General features: G+C 33.3%; 1 protein-coding gene across 4 annotated transcripts in view; it reads left to right on the top strand.

Annotated features, from left to right (window-relative positions):
- LOC148623358 (HEAT repeat-containing protein 5B-like) overlaps positions 1–23,326 on the top strand; it is an 86,680-nt gene that overhangs the window by 33,942 nt on the left and 29,412 nt on the right. For 3 of the 4 annotated variants that reach the window (XM_088565164.1, XM_088565163.1, XM_088565166.1), the window contains 9 exons: positions 22–54; positions 705–779; positions 3,827–4,033; positions 4,455–4,523; positions 4,644–4,765; positions 10,322–10,481; positions 11,594–11,783; positions 12,838–13,007; positions 15,656–15,962. In XM_088565164.1, the coding sequence (XP_088421290.1) occupies positions 22–54; positions 705–779; positions 3,827–4,033; positions 4,455–4,523; positions 4,644–4,765; positions 10,322–10,481; positions 11,594–11,783; positions 12,838–13,007; positions 15,656–15,962 (1,333 nt within the window). The remainder of the gene's footprint in view (positions 1–21; positions 55–704; positions 780–3,826; positions 4,034–4,454; positions 4,524–4,643; positions 4,766–10,321; positions 10,482–11,593; positions 11,784–12,837; positions 13,008–15,655; positions 15,963–23,326) is intronic. The other variant, XM_088565165.1, reaches the window with a different exon arrangement.

Genomic DNA, 23,326 nt, shown 5'->3' with positions numbered 1-23,326 from the left:
TATAGGATTGCTGTATTATAGTTTGAACCAGAGCGTAAGGTGGATCCCAGTGTAGTAAGTACTTACAACTAACCAATCAATGTCCGCATGGCTTCAGCCAAGTTGCTTATGTTTTCAAATTCTAAGTTTATTGTAGTTTTTACCACCAAACTGTATCTTCATCTTTTCCAAGGTTGGGAAATAGTTTTCTACAGATTAATAATTTTTACTGGTACATTTCAAGAACTCATTAGTTTATGGTTTAGGAAGCATCTAGTTTTCTTAAACACATTTGCAACTTGGTCATGAATTTTCATTTGTAATGCAGTTTTTAATAATTGACTAAAATGTATGCTCAGTTTAGATATCATTGCTTACAAAAAAAACTCAATTTTAGATGAGACTGTGAATTCTATGAAAACATTTTTTTGTTGAAAAATTGTGTTTTGATATTGCATGCAATAAAGATTGTTGCATGTTATATATTAAACATGTAGATGGTCTTGCATTTAAGAAAATTTTATACATGTTTTATATGTTCAATGAATTTGGCATGGTGGTTTTCTTTTTTTTGAAGAATGTGTGGATATACCATTAATTAAGATACAAGTGACAATTTTGAGTCTTTTTGCTATGAAATCTTGTGGTAACTTAATACTCAACACTTTACTTTTACTGTTGATGTTAGTATAAGAATTATTTGTTTACAACTTGTTAATTTTCAGTTACAACCCAACAGTGCCTCTGGTTCTGGTGCTTTAGAACATGATTCTCATTCTCTATATATAAGATGTCCATTGGTAAGTGATTCACATTCTTTGTATATAAGATGTCCATTGGTAAGTGATTCACATTCTTTGTATATAAGATGTCCATTGGTAAGTGATTCACATTCTCTGTATATAAGATGTCCATGGTTAAGTGATCCACATTTTCTGTATATATAAGATGTCCATTGGTTAGTGATCCACATTTTCTGTATATATAAGATGTCCATTGGTTAGTGATCCACATTTTTAGCTTACCTGGTTGAAGGCCAAGTGTGTTTTTGCCATCACTTGACATCCATTGTCATCATTAACAATATTTCAAAACTCTTCTTCTCTGACACTACTTGACCAATTGGAACCAAACTTGATATGAATGTTCCTTGGGGTATCCTGCATAGAACTAATGTGGGGATGGGATTTTTGATTTGTTGAAAAACATGGCTGCAGTTAGTAAAAATAGAACATAGGGGTCAGACAGTAGTTTTTTGCATATATCTCCAATGCCATTAGGTTTAGCTTATTCTGATGTGGGTAAAAGTGTTCAGCGTAATGAGATCTATCAGTGGTCAAATTTTCATTTTACTTTGTTGAGCCATGTTGGAGTTATTGCCCTTTTTCAATGTTTCCTTTGGTATTTTTAATGTTATTTCTTTCAAAAATCTGTTTGTCTGACACTACTTGACCAATTGGAACCAAACTTGTATGAATGTTCCTGGGGTATTCTACAAAGAACTGATGTAGGGATTTTTGATCCGTTGAAAAACAAGGCCATCATTACTAAAAATTGAACAAAGGGGCTAGACAGTATTTTTTTGCATATATCTTCAAGACCATTAGGTTTAGCAAAACTATTTCATTTGCTGAAATGACCCTTATTATAAGGCATTCAAAAGTCTCCATGGATCAAAATTGTCAAGCGACTCCTTGTTAGATTTTATTGCCCTTGCAAGATGAAAAATGACCATTTTTTTCAGCTAATATCTTGGAAACTATAATAGATAGAAAGAAACTTTTAATCACCGAAATGATTCTTATGATAGTCCTACCAAAGTCTTCTTGAGTCAAAATTGTTGGACAACTCCTTGTTAAATTGAAAGACAAACTTTAAAAGGTGAGCAATTCAGGCTCCTATGAGATAGAGATGTTCATTGGTTAGTGATTCACATTCTCTGTATATAAGATGTGCATAATAAATGGTATGTGATCCATATTCTCTGTATATAAGATGTCCATTGGTAAGTGGTTCACATTCTCTTTACATGTCCATTGGTAAGTTTGCCCTATTTTCTTTTATTAAATAAGTTCATAACTTTATGGCATAAGCCCTATTAACAAACTGGGCAGTGTAGATTTCATTTAGGTCTTCAGACATGAACATCTCGAGTACACTTAAAAGATCATTTACTATACAGAGTGGTCACTTTATTACAAATTATGGTTGACATGATCCTTATTTTAGAAAACTGAGGTTTTGATTGAAATTGCCCAAATCAAGGAACCATTGTCCATAAAAAAATAACATGATGTTTCTAATTTTTATTTTAAGATCATCATGATATAATTTGAATATAGAAATATACATGGCTGTCTTGTTTGATGTGGCTGTTACTTAACATTAAACATAGTACCTACAACTTTTTTATACAACCACAAAAAAATTTAAACATAGGATTTATTTACTGCCAAATACATTTATTTTCATGTATATTTTTCATAAACTGAAAGTGTTTGGTAAAATGGATGGACTATGCAGAACTGTTTCAAAATGACCACAGGAGTATAAATGCTCTGTGATATTTAGACAAAATCAAGTTATTATAACAAAGTGATCTTCCCAATAAATAAATTTTAGAGGAACTTAGGCTAAAATAGGTCTGACATTACAAAGGATGTAATGTAGATTAACTTGACCATCTACAATAGCTCATCTATAGTATCTTTATATGACCGCAAAAAATTGTGGTGGTATATTGGTATGGCACTGTCGTTGTCCACAGATCCTTGGTTTTCATTAACTTGAGTATTAGTCGGTTGATCTTAATAAAATTTTATAACAAGGTTCCAAACCACAAAAGTAAGATTGGTATTGATTTTGGGGTTTATGACTTAACCATTTTAGAATTAGGGGGCATAAAGGGGCCTAAAACAAACATTTCATGGAATTTAAATATGTAACTCTAATAAAATCATAGGAATGTCTATGATATTGTTCCACAATATTTTATACCACATTATGGTTAGACTTGGGTTGATTTTTGGGGTAAAAACTTTACTGAAATTAGGGACCTAAAAGAGGGACCAGAAACATGCAGTTTCCTGATATCCAGACAATAGCTTATCTGTTAGTGATTGAATCTTTTTGAAATTGTATGACAAGGTGCCATACCACAAAAGGAAGACTGGGATTGAGTTTTGGGGTTGTGATAGAGCCAAGTTTGAATAATAAGGGCCACAAAAGGACCAGAAACAAGTATTTTTTTCTTGTCTGATTTTGAGAAAAAATTAAAAATTATATTTCATGAAAATCCTTGCCAGCATTTCCAATAAGATTTTAGATAACTGTCAAGAGTTTGCGAATTATAAGGTGCCAAAAGAGGCCATGCCTTAAAAAATCGTCCTTTTAAGTTTGGTAAGATTTTGAATTTTTTTTTAGCAGATTCCTCTTGAAAATCCCTGCCTGCATTTTCAATCATATTTCAGATATCTTTTATGGTTTTCCAGTTATAAGAGGCCAAAGGGGACCACACCCCCAAAAATTGACTTTTTTGTTTTTGGAATGAATTTTAAGGGTTTCATATGAAAATCCCATCCTTAATACAAGAGCTTTAACAAGTGTGCTTACCAAATTAACCCCATCATTTACTGTTTTTGAGATAATGAGGTACAAAGTGATCAATAAATGCACCCAGAAGCAGAACCTTGTACTTAAATTGAATTTCCAAATATTGTGCAATATTGTGTCCAAATGAGTTTTTTTGTCCATAATGAACTGGGCTCAGCAAAGCTATTTATTGACTCGGGTTAACAATTGTCTTTTATATTTACTTCATCACTAAAATCTGACAATTATTTTACAGAGTGACCCTGTACCTGGACCTTTGCCCCTGGGTGTAGCTGTCATTGACAGTTCTGTAAAGTTATATGGCTTAGTCTTCCCACGAGTCGCACATAAACACAGATTTCAAATGTTACAACACTTCAATGAGTGTATTAAACAGGCTAAGTCATTCAGACAACAAGCTGTACAGATGAATATATTTACTGCTGTCCTCTGCTCATTGAAGGTTTGTATATCCATGGATTATACCTTATGTTTAAAAAATAAAATTCATGTTGATTCACATTGACTTAGCTTTGCACATCATTACTGACACTGTGAGGGGTTTACATGACCATGACTCAACCTTGTACATCATTACTGGCACTGTGAGGGGTTTACATGACCAAGACTCAACCTTGCACATCATTACTGGCACAGTGAAGGGTTTACATGACCATGACTCAACCTTGTACATCATTACTGTGGATAGAAATTGTATGAGAAGAAAAACCAGGTGTATGGCCATCTGAAATGTATCTCAAAAAATCATACATAACATGTTACTTTTGAAAAGCCAATCATCCTATGCAAAGATCTGTTTTTCACATTCATTTGAATTGTGTTTTCTTATAAAAAATTGCTTATGAGTTGATTATATTTTTCAGAGTCTATCTGATACAAAGACTAGTGTGGGTCCTGATGAAGTAAAAAAGGCAGCTTTTAATCTGATATTGGTAAGTTTATATAGAATGGTATTATTAGCTTTGAGGAGTAAGTGGTTCTAACCTATGACTGAAGTCTCAAACTAATGTATACAGAATCCTATATTATGATGTGAGTTGATTGTTTTGCAGGGAGCTTTAGGAAGTCAGAATCCGATATTAAGATGTGCAGCTGGTGAAGCTTTAGGTAGAATGGCGCAGGTTATTAATGATAGCAGGTTTATTGCTGATATGGCACAGAGTAGCTTTAATAGGTAACTATACAATATTCATTTTACCCTAGGAATAAGTTGGTCTGTTATAAGAATAATTTTCTCTATTCATCAATTTCCTTTCCATTTTTTGTTTGTTAACCTGTCCCTGTTGGCTTATAACTCTTCCTTATTTGTCAGATTTGTATTGATTTACAACTTTGTAGTAGATCACTTGGAGATTACTATAATTAGCTGAGCCCAATTTTCTGACCTTGCAACCTGCCTTATTAGCTCACCTGGTTATAGGCCATGTGAGATATTGCCATTACTTGGTGTCAGTCGTTGTCGTCGTTAACAATTCTTCAGACATCTTCTCCTCTGAAACTATTGAATGGATTTGGATGACACTTATTATGATTATTCCATAGAGTATCCTGCAGAAATTGACCATTTGGATTTTTGATCTGTTAAAACAACATGGCCACCATTACTAAAAATAGATCAAAGTGGTCAGACAGCAGTTTCTTGCATATATCTCCAAAATCGATAGGTTTAATCAAATTCTGACATGGGCAAATGTTCACCTTGATGAAATCTATCTGCGATGTAATTTTGGTGAAGATCTGTTGATCCAAGTTGGAGTTATTGCCGTTTTTGGATGTTTTCTTGCTGTTTTTGATGTTATTACTTTCAAAAATCTTCTCCTTGAAACTGCTACATAGAATTCAATGAAAGTTGGTATTACTGTTTCATAGGGTATCCTGCACAAAATGACTGTTAGCATTTTTGATTTGTGAAAAAACATAGCTGCTGTTACTAAAAATAGAATATAGGGTTGGGACAGCAGTTTTTTGCTTATATCTCCAAAACCATTAAATTTAACCAAATTCTGACTTGGTGTAAAAGTGTTCAACATGATGAGGTCTATCTGTGATGTAATTTTGGTGAAGATCTGTTTACTCTTGTTGGAGTTATTGCCCTTTTTGGACGTTTTTTGCTGTTTTTGATGTTATTACTTTCAAAAATCTTCTCCTCAGAAACTACTTGACAGAATCCAAGGATATTTGGTATTACTGTTTTTTAGGGTATCCTGCACAAAATGATTGTTTGGATTTTTGATCAGTGAAAAAATATGGCCTGCCGTTACTAAAATAGAACATAGGGGTCAGACAACAGTTTTATGCATATATCTCCCAAACCGTTAAGTTAAACCAAATTCTGACTGGGGTAAAAGTGTTCACTATGATGAAATCTATTTGTGATGTTATTTTTGTGAAGATCTTCTAACGTTTCCATTACATTACATGTTAAACAATAATTTACAATGTTTCATTGTGAATTCCCAGGACAAATGACACCTTAAAGTTGCATACTATTGTGTAGTTGGAAAATAAGGCTTTCAAAATCATTTTTCTAATGGTACGATGACCATAGAAATTCTTCACAAAATTTACTTCAATAAAAAATACTGAAAATCAACATTTTTACAACTGACAGCATGGAGGCAAATTACTCACACGTGTAAACAATATTCATACACTTTTGTAGTTAATTAGAAATATGATTTCAAAGTACACATTCTCAGCTTTTTTTTACTACTTTTGATCAGAATACACACAAATAATGCACAGACAATTTATATTTCTAGGTTCAGTGTGTTTTTGGTACTACATAGGTGGGGGGGGGGGGGGGGTGGCCATTTTACCTGGAAATGGTTAGTAAGACCTGACCCTTATTGGAGTTATTGCCCTTTTTGGATGTTTTTTGCTGTTTTTGATGTCATTACTTTCAAAATGTTCTCAGAATCTACTGTACACTATTTAATGAAAGTTGGTATTACTGTTTTTTTGGGTATCCTGCACAAAATGACCATTTGGATTTTTGATTGATGGCCACTGTTACTAAAAATAGAACAAATGGGTTGAAATACATTTTTTTTCCAAATAACTCAAATGCTGTTGAATTTAGCCAAATTGTGATGGAGAGTAATATTGTTTACCATGAGTAGATGGACCTTTGCCAAAATTTTCTAAATGAATTATTGCCTGTGGTAGGATTTTTGGCCCCTGAAACTGATTTTTTTGTTGTTTTAATGTGTACAACTCTCTGAAACCAATTGCAACGAAATTTAATAAAAGTTGACATAATTTTTTTTTTAGAGTTTCCTCCACAAACTTATCATTTAAAATTTTTCATCAATCTAAAAAACATGGCCGTCATTACTAAAAATAGAACATAGGGTTCAAAATATTTTTTTGTTTTTTTCCCTCAACTATAGAAGAATAATGAAAATGAAAGCTACCCATAAGATAAACATGATATTCTGAGTTGACAGGCAGTATTGAATATAATTTTTTAGGTGGCCTTTTTTTACGACCATTTTCACTAGTTGCTCAGATTCCATCTTTAGGAAACTTGGTGTTTTATGTTGAATGGTGATGATGAAAGATTGTTCTTGGTGGTTTTTTTTCCGCTAAACATGGTGTCCTGATATGAATGATGATGATGAAAATGTTGGAAAGCCATGGTTTAACTTCATTTGATGTTCTTTTTCAGCAAATCTATACCGGGCTAATGCCTCCTCAGACCAGGTGGAATAACAGGGCATAGGGGGACCCCTGCCCGAATTTTTTCCAGAGGTTCTGAAAACACTTTGAAGGCATTTCCAACATTTTACAGTACCTTAGGTACTCTTTTGTACTTACAGAATTCTTCAGTATATGCTCTTTTTCAACAATTTTTTGTCAAACATGGTAACAAAGCATGATACCATTACTTACTTGCTAAGTAGGGTATGGTTTGTCAGGTGAGCAATTCAGGCTCTTTGAGAACCTCTTGTTCTTATTTTGGTTTGTTGGATTTGGATCTGAATCATATGCTACACAAAAATTTGGATTTAAGCGGTACCCCAGAATATTGCAATTCAAATGCTTCAAACAATTTTCAGGTTGTAATCATGCATGTCACACCTACCTAGTTCAATGTTTGATTCATTTTCCTGTATGCTGATACCATATTTATTACTATAATATCCTAAACTGTTCTATATTTGACCTCGTGGTCGTAGCAGTCTGCACCCTGCAAAATATTTTATTTACATTAAGAAAAAATATTGTAATGAACCATTGAACTGACAACAGAAGAAACAAAAACGACTAATTTTATAAACTTTATTATAGAAAAACCTGTGGAAAAAGAAATCTATTATCTATTGATTTGTTAGGGATGAGTACTCACCAAGGGTCCGGAAACGGTCAAAAATGCCGGTCATTGACAAATTTTGCAAATGACCGACAACCATTTTCCAATTTCTGACTTAAAAAATTGTCAACCCTTACAATTACAATCTGCGCAGTTTTTATTAGGTCTATACATCCTGTCTACCTGTGGCCTAATCGTTTATTGGAAATTAATTGACAGTTGTGTGTCAATTTTAACCGATGTGCAGCCACCTGTGACTGTGATTTACCTGTAACTGATTAGTTGATTGCATAATTGAATTAACGGTACATATGCAGCCCCGTTGCATATACGAATTAATTGAAGTGACTCGAAGAATTTTCATACATTTATTAGTTCATTAATTAAGAACGAAAGACATGAAACTGAAAATACGGATCAGTCGTACTTTGTAATTATTAATTCATCGATTGAATTGTTTTAAAATGGAAGTCAAAAGACCATTTAAATCAATATACAAAATGTGTCTGTGATTTTCTTCAATTAACACTTTTTTTGTCATTGGGAAGTTTTCGGCTGTTTGCATATGTGATGAAGAAGTCCGAGAGATACGATGTTTTGTTTACATGTTAAAACGTTCATGTGTGGTCGAAACCAACTCGTTCACTGGCTCTGATATTTTGTAAAAAACGGAGTATGTGATGAAATAACACAATGTCAATATTTATCTCAAAATAACTACATAAAAAGTTTTTTTTAAGTTTATTTTCGATCTGAGCATGTAAAGGACTGACACAAATGTCTCCTGAAGTTTGATCAAATATCCGGCATGGGCTGTCAAAATTTCCGGACCCTTGGTACTCATATGTACGATATTTCGCATTTTTTAACTAAAATAACCTTTCATAGTTCATTAAAAGGAAATCATTTTCATTTCAATAACTTGATATTTTACCTAGATCACGTAATTTGTGTGTCATACACTCTTACTGTTGCATTATGTGTACTTTTTGATCGCAACTTTCCTACTTTTATTTCGCTGTCAGCCATGCTGTTTGTGATCAAATATATAAATAGTTTTCACATTGGTACTAATCGTGAACTTGCCACATAATGATAAGAAAACCATAAGATATGTTGAATTTTTCAAGTTTACACTATAAAAGTTGCTTTGAATTGCTATTAAGGTATTTTTGAGTTAACTATAACCAAACTTAAAGGAACTAGTTTTCTTGGAATTAGTACGTGCATCATCTGCATTTTGACGCTATAGTCCCAACTTAGCGTTAAGTCAAACTGTTCATTTATTAAGCTATTTTTCATAGAAGTACAGTAATTATAAGTTTTTGTAACCCTTTACTTTAACTAATTTTACTTGTCATTAGGGACATCAGGATTTTTGTCAGAATTCCTGAGACTTAAGGATTTTTCCTGTCATGTATTGTAAATTTTTATTGGCTCTCAAGAATTTCTTGTTAACTATTGGCTCTCAGGAAATTTCAGAATATGTAAATACAGAGAATCTTAGTTTAATGGCAGATAACTCGCAGAGTACTTCTCAGAAGCTGCCAAACCAATACACCTGCCAAATTTTCAGGAAGTTATATAGACAGTGTTCAAAGTTGAATGTACTAAAACAGTGCACCTTGAAAAGTTAATATCATTTATATAGTAATATATTTCCCAGTAGTTATCCCCCACCACACTGAGAATCCAAATGCTATGCATTGTTTAATGTACTTGTTATAAATGACTACATATGTTCCCACATATGGTGCTATGGAAACTTGTGGACCAGAATAAAGTTGTTTTCCTTGTTATTGAGTATTTTGCTTATCATAATGATCCTGACAAACAAGAGAGTTAATAAAAAGAAGTGTCAACCGAACGGGACCGCTACTGTCGGCCAGCGAACCCTGCTTGTGTTACAATATGAATAGAGTAAATAAAACTTACTATTGACTAACATTCAAATATTAGCCTAAATATGACCAAAACTGCCAATACAATACAAAATACAAAAGTACGCCAATACAGGATTTAGTCGTCCAATACGGATTTCACCCATCAAATATGACATATTGAACTAGTTAGTCAATAAAGGTATAATTGCTTAAGGTTTTCCATATTGGTTGAGTTATTAGGCCTCGGCTAGCAATATTGGACTTTCGCTACGCCTAAGTCCAATATGGCTAGTCTCGTACCAATAACTAAACCAATACGGAAAACCTTATGCAAAAATACTATAATACATATATTTAAGTACAGTATATTAAAAAGTATTATGCTATATATCTATTTACTATATTGTATATCTGACGGCTCTTTAAAGTGCTTGTAACATTTCTGACCTGTATGTTTTTTGACATTGACAGTCATTTCAGTGAGTTAGATTGAATCTTATGAGTCACAGTTTGTATGATATGTATGTTTTAGTTTGAAATCAGCACGAGATGTAGTCAGTCGTACTGGCCACTCACTCGCCTTAGGATGTTTACATAGATATGTTGGTGGAATGGGATCAGGACAACATCTTAACACCAGTGTCAGTATATTGTTGGCTTTGGCACAAGATTCCAGTTCTCCTGTTGTACAGGTAACTAGTTGGATTTGAAGAACCAATGTACCAAATCTTTTTTAAAAACAATGCTGCAGACTATATAATACAGGCTAAGTTTTATTATGGTGTATATTGCATTTACTGTTCAGCTGTTAATGGCTCTTTCTCATTTAGGAAGTAGGAACTTCTAAGATTTCATGATGAGTATTTATTAAGTATAGCTTAACCAGTTTTTTTCAATATATTACCAAATATGAACACATTCATGGCTAATTGCTGTAATTTGCATGTAATGTTTATGAATAAGGGTCCATTTTTCCCTTAAGACTCTAAGGATATGTATTGGGACTTTACTTTTGTTGGGATTGATTGGTGACTATAGTATTATCTGTTGTCAAGGATTGCACTTTTCATGTGTTGGTATTGATTGATGATTGTATTATTATCTGTTGTCAAGGATTGCACTTTTCATGCATTGGTATTGATTGCTGATTATATTATTATCTGTTGTCAGGGATTGCACTTTTCATGTGTTGGTATTGTTTGATGATAGTATTATTATCTATTTCAAGGTTTGGGCTTTACTTGCCTTGGGATTGGTTGCTGATTGTATTATTATCTGTTTTCAAGGTTTGGGCTTTACTTGCCTTGGGATTGGTTGCTGATTGTATTATTATCTGTTTTCAAGGTTTGGGCTTTACTTGCCTTGGGATTGGTTGCTGATTGTATTATTATCTGTTTTCAAGGTTTGGGCTTTACTTGCCTTGGGATTGGTTGCTGATTGTATTATTATCTGTTGTCGAGGATTGGGCTTTACTTGCCTTGGGATTGGTTGCTAATTGTATTATTATCTGTTTTCAAGGTTTGGGCTTTACTTGCCTTGGGATTGGTTGCTGATTGTATTAGTATCTGTTTTCAAGGTTTGGGCTTCACTTGCCTTTGGATTGGTTGCTGATTGTATTATTATCTGTTTTCAAGGTTTGGGCTTTACTTGCCTTGGGATTGGTTGCTGATTGTGTTATTATCTGTTTTCAAGGTTTGGGTTTTACATACCTTGGGATTGATTGCTGATTGTATTAATGTGTTTTCAAGGTTTAGGGTTTATATTCCCTGGGATTGATTGCTGATTGTATTAATCTGTTTTCAAGGTTTGGGCTTTACATGCCTTGGGATTGATTGCTGATTCTGGAGGTCCTATGTTCCGTAGCTATGTAGAACCAACATTGACTTTAGTGTTACAGTTGTTATTAATGGTTCCACCATCCACTGTAGATGTCCATCAATGTCTTGGAAAGTGCTTGTCTGCACTGATTACCTCACTTGGACCAGAATTACAAGGTATCTATTACTGAATAATCTTACTATAACAATTTCATCCTCTAATGAGGTAGATCCTGCAGAATAATGTACTTTTGTAAATGTCACTGTCATAGGCCTGTTACATATTAAGCAATAATGATTATGGATGAAAAAAAGTCACAAAAAAAGTCCAAGAGATTTTTTTATATAATGCCTTGAAATGGGCAGGAACGCTTGATAAGAAAGGGGTATCCAATTGATTATACGATCCTAAAAAATTGGCTTATTATGGTATAAGGCTGTTATTGTCAGCAGCATTTAGTGCCTGTAGACAATTTGGTTTTCAGACAGTAACTTTAGTATAAGTGTAAGGACCTCTATCAAATTATAACACAAGGTGCCGTACCAAAAAGACAGGTGGGATTTATTTTTTGGGGGGAGGAGGGTTGTAAGTTAGAGGCCAAAAGGGGTTATTAACCAGCATTTTGAAGGTTTTTGTGGTTGTGACTAGAACTGGTAAGGAATGAGGGGTAAGAAACAAGCATTTTCCTGGTGTCCAGACAGTACGACAACATACCACAAAGGAAAGGCTGTGTTTGTTTTGGTGTTGTGACTGGAACCATGCAGGAAGAAGGGACCATTCTGATCCTGCTCAAATTCTTTCTCTGTGTCAATAATTAATTGGAATCAAAGTTCAGAGCTATGTCAAGCTTGAATGTTGTTGTCATACTTGCCCCAATTGTTCAGGGTTCAATCACAGGGGTGTATCCAGCTGTGTTCTGTAAATGATATGGGTGTCCATCCTTCCTTCTGTCCATACTTCCTTCCATCCAGAGGAGTACACATCTCTTATCTGTTACTCCTCCTATGTCACTGAATGAAATTTGATGAAACTTTCAAAGAATCTTACATATTCCCAGTAATGACCTCCTATTTCAGAATTTCATCGAAATCAATTTGAAGGTCAAAAGGTGCATGTTATCAAATGGGGAATAGGGGGTATCAAGTTAGTGAGCAATGTAATGTTTTTTATGAAAGCTTTCAAAATAGAATATTCTAATATATTGACATATACATGTACTGGTAATTGTAGGAAACAGCAGCTCGATAGCCACAGCCAGGTTATATTGCTTAGTTTGCTGTGCCATCATGCAGGACCATCCAGATTCACTAGTGAAGGCTGAAGCCATTACATGTCTACAACAGCTTCACATGTTTGCTCCACGACATGTTAATTTGACCTCTTTAGTTCCCCATCTCTGTGTAAGTATAAGAACTTGTTTCCTCCACTGCATGTTTATTTTCCCCTTAGGCTGAAGGGGACAAAAAAAATACCACATTCGTCTGTGCGGCTGTCTGTGATACTTGACTTTGTGGATGCAACTCCTTGGAAACGGCTAAGTGAATTTTATTCAATATTTGTAGGATTGTTTGATACTTTATGTAGTTGATCATATTGCACTGTGATTTTGATTTAACAAATTTTATGGTAATTATGGGACTATTGGGCTTCAACTTTTTATGTGGAGGAGGGGACATATAGTTTTGCCTAGCAATCTTGTTTGACATTGTTAGTCCCAAATATATAAGTCTTATAACATGTTTGCCCAACTGCATTTAAATCTGAATTTCATAAGTTTATAATTTCTGTTTATGTCTAAGAGCATGTGTACCCAACTGCATGCTAATCTGTCTTCATTAGTAGTGTTGGGAATCAATCAAAATTTCATTGTATCAACATCGACTGAGATCCATGATCAGTGTTTGGGAGTTTGGTTAGGATATCCTTCAATACTGTATTGCCAGAATGCCTCCATTACCTAGTTAGGATATTATTATATCTTATGTAAATGTGTGAAATCATCATTGATAAAGCCACATGTTGCCTTGAGGCCTGTCTACCCCCAGCGGACAGACAACAAATGTAATTGTTCAATGTTAAGGTTAAAAATAGAACAAATTGTCTGTTAAAAGAAAGATAAATAGTCCGGTCAGACAAGATAAAAGATGACTGAAAAGAAGGATAAAGACAAAATCTTCATGAACAAATCGATCTTGATATCAGATCTTTGGCACGTCAACTTCCTTTTAAACTATACTTAACTATTTTTTTTTGCTGCTGCAAGGTGGAATGGGACTTAGGGTTTTGGTCACCATATGTAGTTGATCATATTTAATCACCATTTTAATTCGGCAAACTTTACAGTAGTTATGGGACTTTGTTGATTTTTCCTTGATTCATTAAAGAAACACTTTGTGATGCAACTCCTCAGAGACCACTCAATGAATTTTGTTCAATCTTTTTTTTTTTTATTTTTGATTTCTTTTTGAGTATAGTCAGGGTTTTACAAAAACTCATACATCACCACCTGACTAAAAGTTTAATACAAAAAAGACTATACAAAATATTATATATACTCACCATCACTTTCACTCTCACTTTCATCTTTCATTCAGTTCAAGAACTTTGTAAATAATCTACTGCACTGTACACATTTAAATTCAACTAAATGAATAAACTATTACAATATGTTCATTTGGTTTGTTCATATATAAATATAACTGGAAATAATTAAGGTAAAAAAAATAATAACTTAAGTTATAACAGGAAAACTGATATTAATAGGGACCCACAATTGTTTGACTTTATCTTTCTTGAAATTTTTCTGCCTATATATAATTCAATATCATATAAGCTTCTAATTTTATGTTTTAACCCCAATAAGTCTCTCCTCAAGTTTACATTTAAATATATAGCTCTTTGTAACAGTCAATAAAAGATTCAATAAAAGTCCTTCTTGGGGATCACCCAAAAGGAAAACATTTTTTTTCAAAACCAAGCCTGTAAAAAATCTTTGTAGACAGTGATAAACATTTTGCAAATAAGTAAAGGTGATTGTACAATAAATGTTCAACTGTTTCCTTTTCATTGTTACAAAAAGAACATACATCACATTTTTTAATGTGAATTTTGTACAAAAATACATTTGTAGGAACAACTCTGTAAAAATTTATATTGGAAATTATTCAAATAAACATTTCTATAACACTTCTTATTGAGTACAAATAGTTCCATTCTGGGATTTCAATATAATTTTGTTCAATCTTTGTAGGGTTGTTAGTCACCATATTTAGTTGATCATATTCAACCACCATTTTTATTTGGCAAATTTTAGGGGAGTTATGGGATTTTTTACATGTTAAAATTGTAGGAACACTTTGTGGCCATAACTTCTTAGAAACCGCTAAATAGATTTTGTTCAAATTTTGTAGTCACCATATATGGTTGGTCATATTGCCCTGCAATTTTGTTTCGACAAGTTTTAAATTTTACAGGAGTTATAGGGCTTTTGCTCTTCTACTTTTTGGGGGCTGGGGAGACATATGGCTATGTGTAGCTATCTTGTTCAAACATTTATGTAAGTGGGAACACTTTCCATTGCATTTCCACAGGACATACAATACAAAGTTACTTTATATTTTCTACATTAATTAGGGGTCCCATTCCATACTTACGAATTTCAGACCTGTGGCATGTAAACTTCATGTTTAATGACATATGCATCCTTCAAACATTTATGTAAGTAGCAACAATTTTGAGACACTTTTCTCTGCAACAACAGATGTTTGCTGTTCAGCATCAACATTTAATTTTAGTTTTATAACTTTGTTTTTCATTTCAAAATGTTTTATTCCCAATATTATGCTTGAAGAAATCAAATTTTGTGAACTATGTTGTTCAAATTGAAATAATTTCAAGGTATATCAATACAGAATTCTCTTTGAGAAAACCTAGGAAATCTTGTGCTCAAAATATTCAATATTAATTACATAAGTAACTTTATAAATTAAAACTTTGGTTTATGTTCATAGAGTTCTCCAGTTCAATTAATTTGCCTAAATTCTTCCAGGAAACATTATCTAGTGCTCATCTGTTGCTACGACGAGCTGCTGTTGGTTGTTTACGTCAGTTAGTGACGCGTGAGGCAGGGGAAGTCAGTGAACAGGCATTGACATTGGCTGTCAGTGAAGGTACAGACACCTTGATTACTGACACTGGATTGGAGGGAGCACTATTTGGTATGATGGATACAGAGACAGATGGCAAGCTAATTTCTGATGTCCAAGATACCATTGACAGCTTACTACAGTCACTGGCTACAAAGAACTTGACTCGATGGCTCAAACTTCTCAAGGATGTACTATCTGCTTCTACTGGTATATCTTTATAATGTTTTAACTGTGTTGAAGTTTTTTTAACCTTATTTTGCACTTTCCTCAGCAATTGACAGGTCACTGTATCTTGATATTTGCTAAGGGTCCCATACTGTGTTTATTAAATTCAGGTCTTTTGCAAACCTACTTTATATTTACTGTGGATATTGCCAAGCATTTTATGATTAATAACAACCTGATCAACACAATTGTATCGGCAACTACATGTCACAATCACTTGATATTTAAGACCCCATGCTTTATATGATGTTTTATATCATTGGATTTGATTTCAAGCTTGGACAACAATTACTTCCTTTTGGACAACTTATTATTTTAATTATATAATTAAGTTGGGTGTGGGGTATCAGTAGTGGCCATTGGCAGAAAGATTTCTTGTCTCAATAAATTATACTTTTTTTCATTTTGTCCCCCGTGACGTGTCGCGAGGGGACATGGAAATGCCAGGCGTCCGTCAGCGTTTTCCACACTTTTTTTGTTATGCTTTTACCAAATAAGTTTGTTTTTGGTATGTGGGCTTATTATGGAGAGTTACAGATTAAGATTTTGGTTACCGTTGAATGATTTTTACGGAAGTTACGTTCCTTGGACTTAGAAAATTTCTGTAAATTTACAGTTTTCCTCACTTTTTTTTGTAACTTTCACTTTTCCCAGAGCTACCGAATATAAAGTTCGAATGTTTTTCGAGGGGCCGTTTGAAAATACCCAAGGAGGATGTTAAAGCTCTGTTATTACAGGCAACGCATAGGCTTCCTGGAGGAGATGACGAAAATAGGCTTAGGGTCATTGTCCGTTTCGACAACCTACATGATCGGGATGACATTCTTTCTGCCGCAATGTCCCTCAAGAAGGGATCGGGTTACAGTGTAGTTCCGGATGTCCCACCGTCCGTTGGAACACTGCAGTACAATCTTCTTAGGCAGCGACGTGAGATGGCACCAGACGAGCAAAAGAGAACATTTCTAGTATACACGAGGGAACCGGCCTTTGTCATGTTAAAACAAAAACAAAAACAAAGAAATAAATAAACTGTGTTTGATTTGAAAATAATCCAAACTTTATTTTATCATTTAACAGGAGCTTATTTGATATTTGTATGTGTTTTTATTGTTGTATTTGTATATTGTTATTTAATAATGAATGTGTAAAATAATTGAAAATGGTTATCTTGGGTCCATCTAGAGGTGTCAAACTTTTGTTAAATGTTCCGACTACAAAGCGTGGCTAATTTGCATACAAAATTGGTAGTTAATACGCATGCGTAACCAACATCCCAGATATTGATACACACTACAAAGCAGCCGGACATGGATGAAAACAAACTTATAAATGTCGGTAAAAAATAGTAGAAAACGATTGCTAGAACAGCATTACTGTGTGCAAATCAAACAAAACTAATTTTACTAAAGCGTACACTTTGCAATACGAATGTCATAAAAAGGTCTGTTTAATCTTAACATGTATTTTGTCAACCCAGCTCTTCTGTTTACATTTTTGTTTCTGTTCTTAATATTCAATCAACGGTACGAGACCTCTTGATGGACACATGTATTTTTAACTGAGTCTTAATACAAGAACATTCAAAGATTTACTACGTTATAATTATCCTCCCATTGTCATTATTATGGAGGCTAATATTTTCTTTCATTTAAGGGGTGGGGGGGGGGGGGTATTTGTGAAAATCATGTACTGTACAACACAAACTATAGGTGGCCTAAAAGACTATTTAAGTAATGCGAATTTGATGTGCTGCATAAACTCATGGTAATAATCACATCCATGCAAAGGAAGGCTGCATTTGGGGGACATAATATTGGGGATAAAATTGATCAAAGTGTGACTGTTTTGCTTGTCAAATTACTGAATATGTGTTTTAGATATTTTTTTGCTGGTCGGACTGAAATACTTTTTCTTTTTAATATTTATTTGGCAATATATCCACTTTTTTACGATAATGGTTAAGATAACTATTGGGAGTTTGAACTGTCGGGGTTTATCATCTGATAAGGTTAAGAGACAAGATATTTTTCAAAAATGTAGACAAAAATATGACATAGCTTTACTGGTTGACACGCATTGTAAAAAAGAATTAGAGACATATTGGAGGTCTGAATGGGGTTATGATGCAAAGTTTTGCTCTCATACAACCAACAGTAGAGGTGTTGCTATTCTTTTTCAGAACTCTTTTCAGTATGAAATTCTGAAAGAATTGCATGACGAGTCCGGTAATTTTCTGATTATTTCTATAAAAGTTCATGATTTAAAATTTACCTTAGCCGTAGTTTATGGTCCTAACAGTGACAACCCTACTTTTATTGATAATTTACAGCAAAAGATAGAATCATTTGGAAACTCATCTGTCATTGTTGGAGGTGACTGGAATGTTCCTCAAAATTATGCCATGGACACAATTAATTGTGTTAACAAAAATAACCCTAAATCTCAGGAAAAAATACATCATATAATGGAAGAGTTAGACTTGGTAGACACATTTCGTGAATTACACCAAGATATAAAAAGGTTCTCATGGCAAGGCCCAAATAAAAAGCATGCCCGTTTAGATTATTTTTTATCTTCGTCAGATTTTCAAGCTATTATTACTGAGTCAGAAATCAGTGTAGCATATCAGTCTGATCACTCCCCCATCCATATTACTATTAACTTTAATGATAACCCTAGGGGAAAGGGAACATGGAAATTCAATAATTCATAACTTTACGACAGGGATTATATCGACCTAATAAAAAAAATCTGTTAATGACCTTATTAATCAGTATAAAATTGATGATAATGATGATTTATATGAATCTGCATTCAGTATTGATGATCAGCTTTTATGGGAAACTTTAAAGATGTCGATAAGGGGTAAAACAATTTCATACTCCTCATTTAAGAAAAAAGAAAGAGACAAAAGAAAGACCACTCTAGAAAACGAACTAGCAAAATTGAATGAAAATTTTGCACAAAATGAAGAACTAATTAAGCAAAAAGATCAAGAATTAAAAGCTATGCGTGAAGAAAAAATTAAGGGAATTATCATGAGAACAAAAGCAAAATGGAATGTTGAAGGTGACAGAAGTACAAAATATTTCTGTAACCTTGAAAAAAGACATTTCACAGAAAAAACTATACCTAAACTTATAATGGAAGACGAGTCTGAAATAACTAACCAGACAGAAATTCTCAAAGCACAAAAATCTTTCTATGAAAATCTGTACTCGAGTAGGAATACTGAAATATCGGATAGACATTCTGTTTTTTTCGATTCAAATAATCGTTTCATTTCTAAACTTAATCCTGAGGATACTGAATATTTAGAAGGTAATATATCTTCTGCGGAAATGCTCTTTGCACTCAAAAATATGAAAAATGGAAAATTGCCAGGTATAGACGGATATACGGCAGAATTTTATAAATTTTTCTGGTCTGACTTAAAGTTCTTTATAATTGGATCATTCAATCAAGCATATGCTAGAGGTGGTCTCTCTGTGTCCCAACAACAAGGAGTAATTACATGCCTCCCAAAAGAAGGCAAATCTAAATTTTATTTAAAAAATTGGCATCCAATCTCATTATTAAATGTAGACTATACAAGATTTGTGCCTCAACTATTGCATTTAGAATAAAAAAAGTCTTACCTAAGATTATTTCTGACACTCAGATGGGGTTTATGAAAGGTAGATATATTGGGGAGTGCACCAGGCTGATATGTGATATTATTGAAAAATGTGAGGAAAATGAAATTCCAGGTCTTTTAATGCTCTTAGATTTTGAAAAGGCTTTTGACTCTGTAGAATGGAACTTTATAGAAAAATCCTTGGAGTTTCAAGGCTTTGGTCCATCTATTATCCACTGGTTTAAAACATTTTACAGAAATTCAGAAAGCTGTATCCTTAATAATGGACACCTCTCAGAACGATTTAAAATTGAAAGAGGCTCATGACAAGGAGATCCGCTATCACCATATCTTTTTATTTTGTCTGTTGAGTTACTCAGTGCTGCCTTTAAATTTGATCCGCAAATTAAAGGGATAAGTGTAAACAATTCAGAATTTTTAATCAGTCAATACGCCGACGACTCGTCTTTGATTCTTGATGATGATTTACAGTCTGTTAATAAGGCATTAGATTTAATTGAGCTTTACTCTACTTGTTCTGGGTTGAGAGCTAACTTTGATAAAACACAAGCTGTATGGATAGGGGCTCGAAGGGGCTGTGGAATGGAGCTTCCGACAAAAACTACTGTAAAATGGAATCACTCCGGTTGTTTTAAGTTACTTGGGATTCAGTATTCTCTTTCAAAACAAGAGAAATATATTGATAACTTCACTCAAAATATCACTAAGATAAAGAAACTTTTAAAAGATTGGTCATTAAGAAATATATCACTAGTAGGAAAAATTACAGTCATAAAATCCATGGCTTTACCCATTTTAGTGCAATCATTTACAGTTCTTCCTGATCCACCGGGGCACATTATTAAGGAAATTCAAGACATATTCTTCAACTTTCTTTGGAATAGTCAAGTTGATAAAGTTAAGCGAACCACGGTTGTGGGAGTTTACGATGAGGGAGGGCTAAAGATGCCTCATATCCTGTCTTTCATGCATGCTTTAAAAGTTTCTTGGACTAAGAAAATCTTGGATCCAAATAATGCTGCCCCATGGAAAGTCCTACTGGCTGATATTTTAAACAATCATGGCCAAGAAAAGTTTTGGTTTTATACTAAAAGTGCACTAAACAATTTTTCAAATAGACTAAATCCATTCTGGAGAGATGTTGTTAATATATTGGCATCTATTAAAGAAGATCCATCCACAGCCCCTGAGCATATAATTTTTCAACCACTTTGGAATAATAGTAATATTAAGATTGGTGGACGACCCATACCTTTTTCTCGTTTTGCTAAACCAGAACTATTTTTTGTAAATGATATGATAAAAGAAGCTGGAATGTTTCTAACCCCACAAGAATTACAAGAAAAATATCATATAGCACTTAACTTTTTAGAATATCACAGTTTGGTGCATGCTATCCCACAAAGGTGGAGAAATTATTTAATTGACAATAGAGTCGAAAGACTTTAAAATATCACAAATAAATATATATCTCTAATTCGTGTCAACCAGAAAGTTGTGAGACCTTTTTATAATATTCTTTTGGAAAGATGTTTTGAATCACCTAAAAAATCTCAAAACAAATGGATTAGAGATCTGGGACTAGTGGAGGATGAAAACTTTGAAATTTACTATGACATTCCATTTAAAACCCTACTTAGCACAAAACTGCAATCATTTCAATATAAAATAAATTTAAGAATTTAATATACAAATAGTCTTCTTTTGAAATGCAAACTCTCTGAGACAGCTATGTAGCTACTGTTTTGAGACAAAAGAATCCTTAATTCATTTATTCTTGAATGTAATTTAGTGCGCACTCTTTGGCTGCAGCTTAGGGATGAACTGAGATCAAAATGTAATATTACAATGGATATCACTCCAATATCATGCACATTAGGTTATCCCCCTTTTTATGAAAATTGTGAAATATTGAATACGTGCCTCATAATCATTAGATATTACATTTATGTTTGTAGAATCAAAAAAGAAATACTGAATTGGACAAAATGTTTGGAGACCTTAAAATATTTTAGAGATATTGATCTAAAATCATTATATCTATGTTCAAACCGACAGTCTCTATTCACCAAGTTAAAATGGTAATCTATAGACAATCTTTTTCAGTCCGATGAGTGAATTTTTACAAGTCATATGTTGTTGAATGAAAAAATAGTATAAAACCAGTTTACCATATATACTTTATGTAACATACATGTTTTTTTCTCATACACTTTTTTTTGTGTTAATACCATAATATGTCACTTTTGATCATAATAAAATATATTTGACAAAAAAGTTTGTTTTTGGTATGTGGGCTTATTATGGAGAGTTACAGATTAAGTTTGACTTTGGTTACCGTTGAATGATTTTTACGGAAGTTACGTTCCTTGGACTTAGAAAATTTCCGTAAATTTAGTTTTCCGCACTTTTTTTGTAACTTTCACAAACTGATTTTAAGTTTTGTATGTAGTCTTACTATGAGAAGTTACAGATTAAGTTCAACTTTGGTTATGGTTGAATGATTTTTACGGAAGTTACGGCCCTTGGACTTAGAAAATTTCAGTGAATTTAAAGTTTTCCTCACTTTTTTTCCGTGGGGGACATAGGAATGCTGTTCTTTTATTTAGAGAAGCAATTAAAAAAAATATATTGTAAAACCTATTTCCTACTGATGGTAAAAATTTCAGTTGGATATGGGATTTACTATATTCTTTTTTGTATCAAAGGTAGACTTGATAACCCACTTTTGGCCATGCTCTGTATGTTACTGGAATCCTTCTTGATAACCCACCTTTGGCAATGTGCTGTATGTTACTGGAATCATTCTTATATTTTTACTGATAGATATATATTATTAAGCTTTTTTATTTGGTTATCAATATATGATTATTATACCCCACGCAACAAAGTTGCAGAGTGTATAATGTTTTTGACCTGTCTTTCTGTCAGTCCATCAGTCCATCTCTGAAACGCTTGCAGATGTTAACATCATTTGGTATATAAGTTCACCATAATAAGTTACTGGTCAAGTTTAACTTTTGTTCTTCTCTGATCGTCTTTACTGAAATTATGGGCCTTGAACTTAGCAAAATTCACAGAAATAACAGTTTTCCAGACTTTTTTTTTAAAGGCTTGCAGATATTGACATGTTTTTTTATGATAAGTTTTTAATGACAAATTTGTTTTTGGCTCTGCTCCGATGATTTTTACCAAAATTACAGGCTTTGAACTTAGCTAAATTCACAGAAATAACTGTTTTTCTGACTTTTTTTTATTAAACGCTTGCAGATTATAACATGATTTTTGGTAAATAAGTTCACCATGATAAGTTACAGGTCAAGTATATGTTTTATTGCGCTACGTTATTTACTTTTACAGTCTGGAGTTTGAAACTACCATTCTGAGTAACAAAAAAAATCATTTTCAAAAATCTTTTTTAAATTTTATTTTGTTGCAATCTTTTCTAATGCCTGAAAACACGCTAATTCCTTTTTTATCAGGGTCCTTCTACATGTATTTCTCTTACGAACAAATTTACTTTAGTATCCAACATGAGGACGTGTGGGGCATGCGAGCACACTCACTAAGGTTCTTTAATTTACAATGTATGTTGTTGTGCTGAAAAAGATGATAGTTAAAATGACTTTTTCTACGACCATAATTTCACAGTTGTATTATGGTATCAAGCTGTAGTTTGCATGGTCGTCTGTAGACATTTGGTGTCGGG

This window comes from Perna viridis, chromosome 2 (genome assembly GCF_037379345.1).
Source record: "Perna viridis isolate PV_CMFRI_1.1 ecotype Kerala chromosome 2, ASM3737934v1, whole genome shotgun sequence".
Taxonomy (NCBI): Eukaryota; Metazoa; Mollusca; class Bivalvia; order Mytilida; family Mytilidae; genus Perna; species Perna viridis.
This window is presented reverse-complemented; position numbering and strand designations above follow the sequence as displayed.